Source organism: Bombyx mandarina, chromosome 18, assembly GCF_030267445.1.
Source record: "Bombyx mandarina strain Sakado chromosome 18, ASM3026744v2".
In the NCBI taxonomy this organism is placed as follows: Eukaryota; Metazoa; Arthropoda; class Insecta; order Lepidoptera; family Bombycidae; genus Bombyx; species Bombyx mandarina.
The window spans coordinates 12,471,987-12,487,889 of record NC_143224.1 but is presented as its reverse complement, the minus strand read 5'-3'; the positions used below and the strand labels follow the sequence as shown (position 1 = coordinate 12,487,889).

The following is a 15,903-nucleotide window of genomic DNA, read 5'->3' as shown; positions in this document are numbered from 1 at the left end:
CCAACGATATTTCTTTCAGGTATGTGCGAGAATTTAAAAGTTATGGTGTAAAAAAGCTCATTTATACATTAAATCTGAAAACATTACACTCCTATAATGGCTTTAAGGTGTGAATGTGATCATACTTTATTATAATTATATTAATACGGTTTCTGTATTGAAACTGCATAGTCTACGTATTTTTTTAAAAATCAAAATATTATATCCCTGACACAGCTTATATCTACGTTGATAGTAAACGCTACTCAAATAGATCTTTTGTTTTTTTGTCATTTCAAATCTCTTTCCGTTTATGAACGAAGCTCACGTTGCCTTTCTAAATTTTTATCGGTCTGGCTGTATGCTCCGTATACCTTCCACCTATAAAGCCAATTAAAAAAAAACATCCATGACAGATTTCAGTTTCAATTTCGAATAGTATAAACGCGCCCATTAATTACTAACCTCAAACGGCCTACATACCTATATAATCGTCACGTGCGAAAACTTAATGTTCTCATTAAATGAATTGTCGTAATTATCATATTGTTCACACATTAGAAGGTGAAGTTTACACAAACGTATCGAACATAATGTAATAATGAAAACGAAACAATATAACTCAATTAGTGCATGTGTTTTATAGCTTGACAGATGTAAATATGGAGTTTTAATCTATATATATACACGTATGTAAGTCGAAGTGGGTATGTTTTGTGTAGAAATTTTGGGGAAATCTTCAGAGTGGCCTAGATCACAGTCAAATCAAAGATGGACCAGTAAAGTGGGCTGTGTTTGAGTAATGACATAAATTTACAATTTGCTCATAAAATTGTGTGCATAAAGATTTAGATATATTAAAAAGGTCACTTGATTATTTTATTAGTGGAAACAACATAATATTACACCCTTTTTTGCTCATAACGAGGATGACACCGACTTTTTTTTATTGTGGCTCGCACGATTTGTGAATGACATTGATTTATTGATAGCATAATATACTTAACAGCATAAACCAGAGATAATCTGACCGAGTGATGAAGGATTTGAAGATTCTATTGCATAATCTACAAACGATACAAACCTCCTTTGTATTTCTAGTAAAAAAAAAGTTAAAATAAAAAAAAACAAGCAAAACCGAGCGCGTAATCTATACAAAAACAACTTAGCACTTACGCAATAAAAGTTTAACAATTTTTATTTTAATTAAACATATTGTTGTTAGCGGGTATTGAATTTAATTCCATTTGCATGTAATATGTGTTATAATATAAAGCATTTTCGAAATACTAGTCTATTATCTTCTTAGTAGACGTTCCTTCATAAGCGGCCTTCGATTAATTAATTTCACAATAATTGTAATTATGAAGTGTTTTGAAAATGTTACTAATTGCTATATCTGGACGTTACTATGTATTTGTTTGTAAGTGATTCCTTAATTATGTACTTGGTAAATGAATAATAGCTTCTCTTAACATTCCCATCTCTATAATTCGTGTAGCCTGTAATGACGACACTCTAATTTGCATCTGTTTAGAAAAAAAAAACTTTCAAATACGACCCAACATAGATTACCCTAGAATGGCCTAAAAGACGTATAAAATCTAATATTGAAAGCGGTGTTGCCATCTATTTAACGAGCTAAACAGAATGACGCTTTAAGTCGTCGACCCGAGGGCTGCTGGAGCCCGGAAAAGCATCGGGAAATGATTTTTCGGGGTGCGTACCACCCTAGGGGCTCGTTACAGCCCCCGACGACTTTCCGCAATTTTTTTGAAAACGATATTGTTGTGTGGCCCCCCACGCGGGGCGAGGAGTAATGAGGTAAAATATACCGGCTACGCGATACGATGTCCAATTTGTTGGGGAAATAAGTAGTTGTAATGCGGAATTAAATGGGGAGTTATTATTTTTTATTCTGCTACCCTAGATGAGCCGTGCATATGTAAAGATTTCTGTTTGTTATTGGTGAAGGAGTGTTAGATGATGATGATGATGAAATGACTAACGAAGAAACTACAATTAATAAATTGAAACCATATGGTACAAACACGTGTGCTTAAAAAAAACCTGTGCTCTACCATGACCACTCCGAAAAAAACATCTACAAAGGAACTATTGGGATATCATTAGATAATGATGTATATATACTAAAAAATAATTGATTATTTATATTCGAGATTATATTATATCTTCACTACTAGGTAAACGGGAACAGTGATGAAGTAATACGATTTTAAAGAATAGAGGGTACGATACTATTCATAATGTATATCCTTATAAATGTCTATCGAATAATCTGTTCTGATATTTGATTTGATAGTACTGAATACTACTAATGTAATACTAGATATTTACGTAGTGTTTGATACAGTCGTATACGTGATTAAAAGCAAAACTTGGATTTTTGGCGCGAACGCGAAGATGATATATAATGGATTATTAATTAATAATGGATTATTAATTAATAATGGATTATTAATGGAAAATGGATTATTAAATGTGTAACATTTGGAACAATGTGCAAGTGTGGAACTTAACCTAGCTCCTTGGACTCCTCCAAAAAGACCACTGAAGTCTCCCTAAATTTCCATCATTTTACTGGAGTTTTATTCCGTTTTAGCTCATCTCATTTCGTATCATTACATCTTTATTTCGATTCGGTTCGTTTTTTCGTTTGAAGCTTGTGTTATCATTGAAGATTTATATAAATTCGAAGCTGGCAAGAACGGCATCGCTAATGCTAGACTGAAAATAAAAAGAAAAACGAAAAAGCATAACTAAAACATACAAACGAACATATTTCCAATGCTTCAAATTACTCCTTAGATTTTAGCCAAGAATAATAACATATCCCAGTGGCACAAATAATAGTTGTATTTTTTCCCTACCTAAGCTGATGGCCTTGAGAGGCTATTTCAGCGCTACCCTAACAAGTAGGTGAGTTCACGGGGGACAAACTTGACGACGTTGCTAATACTGGCTCTAGGAAGAGCAGTGCTTCGCTGAATCTACCACCGGATCGGAAGTGCGACCCACTGAGAAGATCCGGCGAGAAACTCAGTTAGCTGTGTGTGTGTTAATAGTTGTACCTACAAGTACCGGCTTTTATTTCGACGCCTTACTAGTTGCCAATATACAACGGGCTGCACTACATAGAGATTCCCAGCTCGGAGAGGTTTATTTGAATTTTTTTTTTATTGCCTAACTCATCTTCAAGCTTAGGAATTTTCCTCTTGACTTTTCAAACAGAATTCGATGTTACATTTTATTTTGTTATCAAGTCCAAGACCAATATAAAATTTTCTATCAATAACTGGACCAATATAGTTTGGCTTGCTAAAGAACGAATGAACAGCCAGTAATATTGTCCAACATTATACAGCTCTAGGTAGTACAAAAACTGGCAACTAAGTGGCAGTTACAGTGTCCAGTGAAGTGTACGCCCCGCCCTACCCCCCAACCCATCCTTTCCCCGAAGACGCCTTACATCCTTCAAGCACCTATATTTATTTAACCATTATATTTTCACGCGCCGATGCGTGCGCTTGTTTTTTGTTGCTCACATTGTATGTTTTTTGCGTCTCCAATTTGCTATTGTGTTGTGGATTTGCTTAACAAGCATCTTATTATACTGGGTTACAATAATTTTTTAAGCGACAATGAACCCGAGATATGCAATCTACTTGCAAATTATTGAGTCATTAAAAGTAGGTATTGGAGAATTTAAAAGGAAGCAGGATTGAGTCATTAAAATGATGGATGCCTTTGAAATGCGGGTGTGGCGGAAGATGCTCCGAATACCATGGACTGCCATGAGAACTAACAAGTCCATTTTAATAGAGTTAAATATCAACAAGACTGTGCCATCTACCAAGAACGTCTTATGAGTTTCTTCGGACACATCATGCGGTCTCCCAGACAGTTATAAATTTATTAAAGAAGCTCATAATTTTGGGTCGCATAGAAGGCAGGTGCGCCGTGGTCAGAACACCAGTGGTCAGAACATCATGCGGTCCATGTCACCCATGACCGAAAACTATGGAGGAAAGTCACTTGTGGTAGCGATCCTCAACAGTGAGGGAACGACGAAGAAGAAAGCCATTAATTTTTTTATTGCTTAGATTGGTGGACGAGCTCACAGCCCAACTGGTGTTAAGTGGTTACTGGAGCCCATAGACATCTACAACGTAAATGCGCCACCCACCTTGAGATAAGTTCTAAAGTCTCAAGTATAGTTACAACGGCTGCCCCACCCTTCAAACCGAAACGCATTACTGCTTCACGGCAGAAATAGGCAGGGTGGTGGTACCTACCCGCAAAATTGGGAGTGGCGCAAATTTTTGAGGGTTAAGATAATTCTGAGTACCTACTACGAGGAGTATTATTATCTTACTAGGCTTAGTAAGGTACGGTTTAAAGTATAAAGTGATTGTTTGGAAAAAATTATAATAGTCCTTATGTCTCGTGGTAGTAATAATCAAATTGTGACAATAATAGATTAAGTCTGTTCATTGGGTTATGGCCATGTAAAAAACGAAAGAACTGAATATGTGTCCACACACACACCAAGTGGATTGATTTGATCCATGCTCAGTAATGAAAACCTATCTCTAGTTCTATTCTTTCTGCATATGTACGGACTTGAAAGGTTTCGTGAATTTTCTGTGTTGACATAATTTTACATATTTGGAAAATAAAACGTTTAGCTGTTTCTGAATGGGAAAATCATGGCCAATTAAAAATAGCTTGATAAGGCGAACGTGGGTAAAAAAAATCTTTTTTTTATTTACCTCACTATCTGAGTCAAATCTATAATAGACTCAACCTGAGCTTGATTCGAAGTTAACAGAGGGGAAACTGCTTTACAAAGCACATTGTAATATTATTAAGAACTAATTGATAAGTAAGTGTAATCTGCTGAAGGCATCTCAAGTAATTAACTGACGAGGCTGCCAGCCTCCGGAACGTCTTCGAGCCAAACACGAGACGTAATGAGCTGGCACTTATTAGTCAGGGTTGTCAGATTCATAGACTGTTTTCCCTAAAATGGTTCTTCTCAAATCATATTTTGTAAATTTTGAAGGTAAGTTTAACTATAATAAAAGGTCAGTGATAAAATGCGTGAAAGAGACTCCCTTATTTCAAGTTCGTCAACGATGCAGAAACGAACAAAAGCATAATTTATTCTGTTTTTTACATTACATTATTAGGGTTTTTGCCGCTAGTCCTTCCTCATCTTTCTTATCACTGTTATATCGAATTTAAAGACCTCTACATCCCTAAATACATCCTGGCAGCAGTCGTTTTGCTGTTAAGGAACAAACGAGTCCATCCGTGGTGAGTTAGATATAAAAATTTGCCAGGGTTTTTGGGAGAAATGATAAAATTAGTCAAATACATAGAATTCTATAAAATTGAAAGCATTTAATGCAGTCAAATTAATTAATTCCCCTTTCAAAATAGAATAGGGAATTAAAAAATCTCTTTGGAATTTATTTTGTGGTACCTTGGTAGCCCTAGCGAGAGGCCGACGCAGAGGACAGTAGCCATTATAATTGCTAATGGGCCCTCACTTCACTTTGATATTTCGGAGGCAAACTTAATTATGTCGCCTTTTCAGCCTTATCGCTCAGCGAACAGGGAACGATTTAGCTTGTCATTGACAAAATTGGTTGTTTTGCGTTCAATTCATTATGCGATCAGTGGCCTTAGGTGGTGGGTGGTGGGGGACTAATCGTAAATAATTTCTCGTTTTTTCTTTTCTTTCACGAATTTCTTTTATGTTTAACTTACTGGATGTTTTATAATCGATTATGATGTTTCGGATACAACAGGACATTGTTTGCTTTGATGAAACAACGAGGAGGGTGGGACATCTTGTGAGCGGGCACGTCTAAGGAGCGTCCTATAAATTCTGACACGAAGCAATGACGTCACGTTGATGAAATATACATTTGTCTCGAGGTAGGCAAAGAGGTTCATGTTGTGATGCCAATGGACTAACTGCTAAACGCCAGCGGGGCAGGGAACTTGCTCATCCGTTTATCCAATAAAAAATAATTAGGTATTCTCGAGTTTAGAGAAGACGAAGGTACAAATAAATTTAAGTATGATTGGTCAGCTCCCTACAAAATATTTCTTAAACTTAGGTACTGCGTTTCCCTTGTTACTTTCTTGGTGATTATAGATAATTAACTCGAAGCTGTTTTTCTAGCACAAAAATTTACTAATTCCATTAAAATATCTAATATATTAAATCCATACTTAAATACTAATAAATGCCAAAGTGAGTTTGTTTATTCCACGTATCATCATGAAAATATTCTGTTCATACTTATTCTTATCTTTATTCGAGTAATGATCTGTTGTATACACGAAAGGACTCTGAGGATTTAAATCAAGTTGTTGTATTTAGAAGCAGTATTGTTTTTAAGAGTGATTTAAAAAAAAAGAAAAAAGCGATTTGACACTTTTTTAACACCTTCTCTTATAGGTATATTTGACTTATATTGACGCTATTAGATGTTAGCTTGCTAGTGCTTCAAAACTTCACGAGATGGCGTCACAAAACAAGGCTTATTGAAGTTGCATAATTTTTTTTTTTATAGATGTCACCTATTTACCTGTTTACTGATGACGGGAACGTTGTTTGAGAACATATAGTCATGATATTAGAACCAACCAAAGCGGAATCACAAGATGAGGCAAGATCTGTCCTTCCGGACAGATCATGATCGTTATCGTCCGAATGATGCTATCTTTAACTGTCGAATAAGATATTTTAATGTAGCATAAAACATTTTGCCTCTAGTAAACAATCGGAATTATCTATAGAGTCTGCGACGCGAACCTTTTCGATATTCCCTCTGCCTGTGCCTAGCTTTAGGCAAAAGTGTTCATTTCAATGTAGGTATGTGTTTAAACGGATTTTTATTTAATGTACGTAATATATTTACTGTATTTTCAGAAACCCTTTTACTTCCGCTACAACACGACGCTCTTCTTCCTTAATGACACACTCCTCATGTAAATTAACTCTTAATGTGTAATCAAAACAAATTTATACACAAATATAGCTTACATAATCTGTGTTCTGTTAGTGAACTTGTCTGACACATCACACGTTTGACGTTTCCAGTGTTGCAAGCACTCCGTAACATATGCCCCGGTCCCACAGCTCTCGGATTGTAATCGGACACCGATACAATTAGTTCGTCACTAGGCATGTTTGCACAACACTACATAACTCAATTAACGTTTAAGATTTGTTACTCTGTTTTGGATGAACGAATTATTTACCAAAAGATATTTTTGTGTGTTTATTAATTAGATAAATTTTTTTTTCAATTTGTAAGTAATTTGACGATGGTACATAAACAATACTTTTGACAGTACGACATTTACTATTAGACGCACAGGTGTCCGTGCCTAAGGTACCTACGAGTAAATCTGTGAAATTATTTCTCTTGTAAATTTTCACTGTTTAACGGAATTTTTTGGTTTTTTTTTTGTTTCCAGAGGAAGCAAATTAATTGCAAATTCATTTAGGGGAACTAGTTCCAGATAACACGTAATTGTAATTTATTTATTTATTTAAAAAACGTATTTACGTTGGTTTTTCTCCATTTAAATGAAGACAAGATTTATAAACCTATTCGAAGGAAAGAGCACTTTCTTAGTTAATACATAATGCTTAATGCTTTATGCTTTTGGTAATTTGTGCCTGGGTTTATTTGCTTGAAGATACTTAAATTATCCAATTAAACAGACAATCTATCCAATCTAAAACTCTGCCAAGACAATTTTTCGTCAATCCCATAATGGTCTTATTTAAATCATTAAAGTATAACATTCCAATGTAATCCGATATCGAGCTGATGTGAGAGCGTTCAAAACAAAAACTTAATACACTTAACTGTAACGAACTTGTCGCCACTTAGCGCTAAGAAAATACTGCGGTCTTTGTGTCATTCAATATTATTAACAAATCACCATAACTTAAAATGTAAAACAGACCATTCACAGCTCTGTGAAGAAGCATTAAGAGTTACGGTTGTCGAATAGTTAAGTTTGATTTGTGGTGTTAACAGTTGCCAGTTGTCTTAAAAGTTGTCAGCACGAAAAAAAAAATTCTTAACGAATGTTTCGGGTAATTGAGAAGGTTGCAAGGTACCGATGCGGTGCTTGTTTTAACAAATAGGTGACATTTTAAATGAAATTATTAGAAGTGTTGTGAAAACATGGCGGTAGTTACAAAAACATTAGGTATCTAATTATTCGGGAATTTAACGTGGAAAAATACTTTTCAAATACAAGCATAAGTGAATATTTGTATAATGATGATTGATTCATATTGTCAATGATACAGAATGGATTAGATTTTGTTCTGAGTAGGTATAGTCTGATTAATCGTTATTCATAAATGCTTACAAAATAACCATAAAGTAATTGTTATTCTCTTAAAACATTTCATTCGTTTGTTATAATAACAATTGTCGACGTAATTGACAATTGTTAAAACAGACACAATAGCATAACAGGTTTCCAATGTAAGTATAATTTTATCAATAAAAAAATTGACATTGAGAATGACAATAGTGTAGGTACATACATCGATATACACCTACTTTAATCTATAACAGTAAATATTTAAAATTGCTGAAGATCATAAAATCTTTAAATAAATAATCAGAATCACTCATTGGCCCAATTTACTACCACCACTTTTTAAGTATAAAAAGTCACTAGTGATTTTAAACAGTGATGTAAAACAATACGACCCCTAATTTGGATATTAAAAATGGCGCCGAATCGCAAACAAATAACTAGGAAACGGCCATCGTATTTTACATTGTTTTAAAAACAATAAAAAAGCGGCCATGATGAAATGTCAAATCGCAAATTCCTCCCCGCGGCGTTCCAAATATGAAATTCCCGCGTGGAAATGGCGGCGAAGGCAATTTTTTTAGAAATGGCCGCCGGCTCGGAGCCAGTCAGGTGGTTTGTTTTCTCTGTGCTTTTTACACGATGTGGGGCTGCAAATACACGAACATTCAACTCGAGATCAATGTTACATGACAAAGCAATCACACAGAACATTACGCCCGTATATTTAACAGAGATACTAACAAACCTAAATATATTTTTTATTTTTCTTTATTGTAAGTCATTTTAGATTACTGTCCATATATGTAAATTTCAGTGTGTTTATAATATGATCAAAAGTAAACCGCATCAAATTTAGAACTCAATTTTTTACTTAAAGCATCGAAACGAAAATAAGCAATTCTAACGTGTTAATTAATTAAGGCACCCCAACTTATGTCTTTATCAACTACTAATTAGAATTTTACACTTTGAGTCCTTTATCCTACTGACGTGGTCGTATAAGAAAATTTAATTCAATCAATTTCCGCCTCTAACGCGATACGAAAAGATTCAGTTTTAAGTGGCTAATGTATTGGCATGTGACTTTTGGTTGGTTAACAGTCGGGCGGCTGCGCGGTTGACGTTTGGCGGATTCATTACTAAGACAAAGGAGGGTGGGTGTGGGGGGTTGTGTGTGAGGGATCACACCCTCCCATTCGAAGCCGGGGTGCCGTCAGCCACTTTCCTAAATCAGGACTAAAGGTATTGTTACGTGTACGTAGGTGACTTAAAAGTCATTTCGTTTTTTTTTTTTCTAAATTAATTATTAATATTTAGGTACATTCGATGACAGCTGATTTAGAGGAGTCAGATGACTAAATAAATGCTATTTCGGTTCCAGTTTTTTCTGTATGAGTATCTTTGAGATTGGAATATTGCCTGTTGAATAAAACGCTATAATCCTGTAGCTGTTTTACACAATCAAATTTGTTTTATCAAGTACAAAAATGTCTCTGTCTGCTATCCAAAACAACGATTAACTTTTGTATTCATGTTTGTCCTCTATGTGTTCAGAATTCGCTCAGAAGTTTTTGTTGAAGCTTGGTACGCATATTGTTAGTATCCCAAGGAAGGTTTCTGTCTACTACCAACATGCGACGGGTGGCCGTTCGGGTCATTCCAAGAAATCCATGTTTCAAATGCTATTTGCGATAATCACAGCGGATGAAGACCTCGGTTCACCAGTTGAACATAAACATGAACATTCTCAACCAAATTTTTTGTGCTGATTATCAAAATTACATCAAATACAGACCATAAATGAGACATATTCTAATCAGTTTCCATCTTAGACAATCTTAGGCCCAAACTGGTGGTAGGACCTCTTGTGAGTCCGCACGGGTAGGCACCACCACCCTGCTTATTTCTACCGTGAAGCAGTAATGCGTTTCGGTTTGAAGGGTGGGGCAGCCGTTGAACTATACTGAGATCTTAGAACTTATATCTCAAGGTGGGTGGCGCATTTACGTTGTAGATGTCTATGGGTTCCAGTAACCACTTAACACCAGGTGGGCTGTGAGCTCGTCCACACATCTAGGCAATAAAAAAATAAAATAAAAATAAAAACATATTCTAACCAGGTTCTAAGGTATCTTAGGCCCAAAAATCTGAAGAGTACAACGATAAATATCATGGCATTAAGTCCGCCTTTATACTTTATAGTATAAGAAGTTATAAATAAATAATAAATAAATAAATCTTACCTGTCAGATGCGGCTGCGAAGTCGGACTATAAGGAGACTTGATCTGCGGGAATCCTGTAAAAGAAGAAATTAAATTAATCGCGCTACAAACAATTAAGCGCCCAAAGGAATTTTAATTTAAAAGTGCCTCTTTTCTCTGATTTAAGTCAACCCTCTGGGGGTGGACTTGTGCGGAATTACTGTTTTCGCGTTTTCGTTCATAAAACTTTGGCTTGGTTTGTAGTTACGAGCTATATGATGCTATATAATGAACGATAATGTGTATATTTAAATGCCATAGTCCTTAGTGCAATTATTAAGCACTAGCGACCCGCCCTCGCTTCGCTTCGGAAACTGTAATTTATTATTGATTTCTCTACTATTTAATGGATGTTATTATACATGAAAACCTTCCTCTTCAATCATTCTATCTATTAAAAAAAATCGCATCAAAATTCGTTGCGTAGTTTTAAAGATTTAAGCATACATAGGGATATAGGGACAGAGAAAGCGACTTTGTTTTATACTATGTAATGATGATTATTCCTCCAGAGCTTATCAGTGTGTTAATACTTAAGGCTCGTATCGTTGGACGCATTTCCAAAACTCATTTCGGTTTTAAAAATGTACAAAATGTATAAAAGCTTGTGGCCTTTGATCCTTTCAGCTGCGACTGTTAGCAGTGAACGTTGAAGGGAAATTATCTTGAGAAACGTACTTAGCTAACCGCAAGATATGGAATGCCAAAAACAATGTAAATACAAACAACACGAAATACTAATGAACACAGTTCACTTTACATGCACAATTTCGAACCTGTGGCATTTTGTATGCGGTTCCGCTAATTCTCAAGCGCTATTACCCACTGAGTTTCTCACCAGGTTTTCTCAGTAGGTCGCGATGCCGATCCGTTGGTAGATTCAGCGAAGCACTGCTCTTGCTAGGGCTAGTGTTAGCAAGTTCTCTCAAGTTGAGGCCGTGAGCTCACCTATCCGCCCGTGTAGCTGGAATAGCCCCTTAGGCTACCAACGAATAGGTAGAAAAAAAGACGTGCGGTGTCGTGGGACACCGGATAGGAACGAAGTTCCTTATTATGAAAATATTAATTTTAACTTCTATTCCAGGTATAAAGAAAATAAAACTGGAGATTTCGCAACAACCCACGGTCATTCGGTAACGTGCGAACTTATTGTGGTACATTTCATTCACGGTTGTTTGCATAAGAATTAGTGTATTGCGGAAACGAACGCTCTGAGATCGTGGTCAATGAATGATAAAAAAAACATGTTATTTTTTGTACGTTATTACAAAGTTAAGTCGTACACTGCGTGCATTACTAATAAAAATCTTAGGTTACGGACGTTCCCGGTTAGGGTCGTTCCAAAAAAAATTACAAACATTAATATTAATTCACTTCAGCTGTCAATAGGAACTATTGCCAATATCTAAAGCAGTGTTAAAAAATTAAGTTCAGTCTTAAGTTCTTTACTACCGTAGTTTCTCTACTACCATCAGCTAGTTAAATAAATAGCTCATTGACATCTTAAGTGTCATTAAGTGTTTAACTTATGCTGTAATCCTCTTGATTCGTCTTTGTTGTATGATGCAACCCGATATCTATTGTTAGATTATCTATCTCTTTTCTGATTGCATTGAAAATAAATAGGTATGTTGTAAAAATTAAGTGTGGGAAAACTTCAATTCATTCGCTGGTAAAATACAATCAACTCGTGGTAATGGTAGGTAGGTAATTGTAAATTTTGTCTACTATAAAATTATAAGCTGGCTTTTCGGCGGTTTGTCTGACAGTGTCTCCAGAACTAAAACTGTAATGAAAAATTCGGCTATTCGCTTAAAAAAAATGTGGTGTTTGTTTGCTGAGAAGTATTGTCTAAAGTTTGTAAATAAGAATTTAAATAAGTTTGGAAGCCAATAACTATAGCTTATCAAAATATGTGAACAATTAAATAAAAAAAATTCAACGTGGTTCATAAATTGTTTTAATAGAAGTTAATTGAGGTCGTCAGTGTAAAAGTTTACGGTCGTCGTGGCCTAACGGATAAGACGTCCGGTGCATTCGTGTTGAAGCGATGCACCGGTGTTCGAATCCCTCAGGCGGGTACCAATTTTTCAAATGAAATACGTACTCAACAAATGTTCACGATTGACTTCCACGGTGAAGGAATAACATCGTGTAATAAAAATCAAACCCGCAAAATTATAATTTGCGTAATTACTGGTGGTAGGACCTCTTGTGAGTCCGCGCGGGTGGGTACCACCACCCTGCCTATTTCTGCCGTGAAGCAGTAATGCGTTTCGGTTTGAAGGGTGGGGCAGCCGTCGTTACTATAAATGAGACCTTAGAACTTGTATCTCAAGGTGGGTGGCGCATTTACGTTGTGGATGTCTATGGGCTCCAGTTACCACTTAACACCAGGTGGGCTGTGAGCTCGTCCAACCATCTAAGCAATAAAAAAAAAAAAAAAAAAAAAGTGGCCTAACCCAAAATTTTTCATATTTGTTGGCAATTTATTTAAAACATATTAAAATTGTATGCAAAAACTAGCCTATCCCTAGTTCCACCTGTAGATTACAGATGGCTATTGTAAACATTATTTTAATGCGCGTATTGTTTTTGCCTACGAAGCAGTGTAAAAGTAAGTTCAAGCCTCATTACGTCCATACTGACTATGGTAAGCTTAAACCACTTTTGCGCTGACGGCCTCAATTCTAAGAATACCTCTTTACCAACTGTCAAGCGTATCAAGCTAGATTTTACAAACTATGTATGATAATACAACGTTCACAAACGACTTCAATAAAGAATGTACAATTAACACAATGACATAAAAAAATGAAAATCCTTAAAAATAAAAAGGCCTATTTATTAGGGATCCTGTACGGGTAGGTACCACCGACCTATTTCGCCTAGGAAAAAGTTTTTTTTTATTGCTTAGATGGGTGGACGAGCTCACAGCCCACCTGGTGTTAAGCGGTTACTGGAGCCCATAGACATCTACAACGTAAACGCGCCACCCACCTTGAGATATAAGTTCTAAGATCTCAGTATAGTTACAACAGTGCCCCACCCTTCAAACCGAAACGTATTACTGCTTCACGGCAGAAATAGGTAGAGTGGTGGTACGTACCCGTGCGGACTCACAAGAGGTCCTACCACCAGTACCTAACGCATGTCAGCACAAGTCCAATTAAATTGAAGTAATTGAAATTCAATTAATTGTTATGGGTAGCAGGATTAACATTTTAATGTCCATAGGCTGTGATAAGCTATTAATACATGGGTCATGTAATTATCAGTAAAACAATAATGCAATTAACCTTTTTTCAAACTTTCATTAAAATGAATCGATAATAAAAATTAAATCGATTTTTTTTCTTTGAACGATAAATTTTGTTTGATCTTCATCAAACTGCTTCGGTCTAAGGTGCCTGACAATTCAATCAAGCCGCCCCTTAAACGAGAGTCTAACGAATTAACCAATCATCGTGATTAGATGTTCGGAATCTTAATTCATACGATGTCTAAGGTAATTTTATTTGAATAAATATCACTTTTGGACGGACGTAACGATCTTTTGTAATGAGGCGTGGCTTGGACGAGTTGAGAGCGTTCGAGACATGTTCTTTTACAAATCGATTTTAATAAATAAATAGTTACATCGAAATTTGTGATTTGTGGCGAATAATTGAAATAGTGTGGCGAATAATTCGAATGAAAAAACAAAGAAGTAATTGGTAAAATCACACAAAGTGAATATCGAAAACGCAGTTTCCGTCATTAAGACGAACATTCTCGAGAGTAAATTCCAGAAGTGCCACTTTTTTTTTTTTTTTTTTTTTTGTGATTGAAAGTTTACTGGTGGCCCGAAGGCCTTTCCAGTTTCACCAGGACAGGTGGGCGAGCAAAGGCTCAGCCAAGAGGGGTGGGATTTGCTAACAACTGCCCGAGCGCCTCCGAAGGAGACCTAACAACTCAAGAGCAATTGTTTCGCGAATGAATCTACTACCGGATCGGAATCGCGACCCGCTGAGAAGATCCGGCCACTTATTGATGATGATTAAATACTAAAAATGCATATCACAACTTTGCTTACTTTTTTTTTATGCATAGATGGGTGGACGAGCTCATAGCCCATCTGGTGTTAAGTGGTTACTGGAGCCCATAGACATCTACAACGTAAATGCCGCCACCCACCTTGAGATATAAGTTCTAAGATCTCAAGTATAGTTACAACGGCTGCCCCACCCTTCAAACCGAAACGCATTACTGCTTCACGGCAGAAATAGGCATTGTGGTGGCACATACCCGTGCGGCCTCTCAAGTCCTACCACCAATAAAAAATTACTTATAACGAACACTGCAAGGACGTTTTTATTAAATACCTTCCGGAAGCCGTCCTCACCTTAAATCCACAATCCGTATTATTCAACAGTATAAATTAAGGTTGATATATTAATTCGTTAATTCTGTCGGGATTCATTAGCGTGGAGCCAGATACTCGAGGCGACGCCATATCGCACTAAACTTCGCATTTAGATTCAAGACACGTACTAGCTCTCGTGTCGTTCCCGGGCTTCGAAATTTGTGATTTTTGAATTAAAAAATAATCTATATACCTTATTTAATACGTGAAGCAAAAACTTTATAGCCCTTTTTACGAAAATTGCGCTGACGGAGGAGTATGAAATTTCCCACACTTATAGAGAATATAGAGTCCTTCTCCAGAGCGCAAATATTTTTTTAAATTATGCTTAAAAAGTACATTAAATCAATAAAAAAAACATGACAAACACTACCATGTAGGTATTTGATACACACTCACGGTTAAATGCTCTTCGTTTATTGTCAGACTTTTGTTATTGTTTAAAGTCTGTGGTCAAATTGAGAATAGACTAATGTTGTTTGTCTTTAATATTTTAAGTCGTTGTGGCCTAACGGATAAGACGTCCGGTGCATTCGTATTGAAGCGATGCACTGGTGTTCGAATCCCGCAGGCGGGTACCAATTTTTCTAATGAAATACGTACTCAACAAATGTTCACGATTGACTTCCACGGTGAAGGAATAACATCGTGTAATAAAAATCAAACCCGCAAAATTATAATTTGCGTAATCACTGGTGGTAGGACCTCTTGGGAGTCCGCACGGGTAGGTACCACCACCCCGCCTATTTCCGCCGTGAAGCAGTAATGCGTTTCGGTTCGAAGGGTGCGGTAGCCGTTGTAACTATACCTGAGATCTTAGAACTTATATCTCGAGGTGGGTGGCGCATTTACGTTGTAGATGTCTA

At 36.3% G+C, this 15,903-nt stretch overlaps 1 protein-coding gene across 4 annotated transcripts in view; it reads right to left on the bottom strand.

The window, feature by feature from the left end:
- The window catches only part of LOC114250135 (visual system homeobox 2), a 133,905-nt gene that overhangs the window by 84,609 nt on the left and 33,393 nt on the right, over window positions 1-15,903 (bottom strand). For all 4 annotated transcript variants that reach the window (XM_089734696.1, XM_089734698.1, XM_089734699.1 and 1 more), the window contains exon 2: window positions 10,614-10,667. In XM_089734696.1, the coding sequence (XP_089590822.1) occupies window positions 10,614-10,667 (54 nt within the window). The remainder of the gene's footprint in view (window positions 1-10,613; window positions 10,668-15,903) is intronic.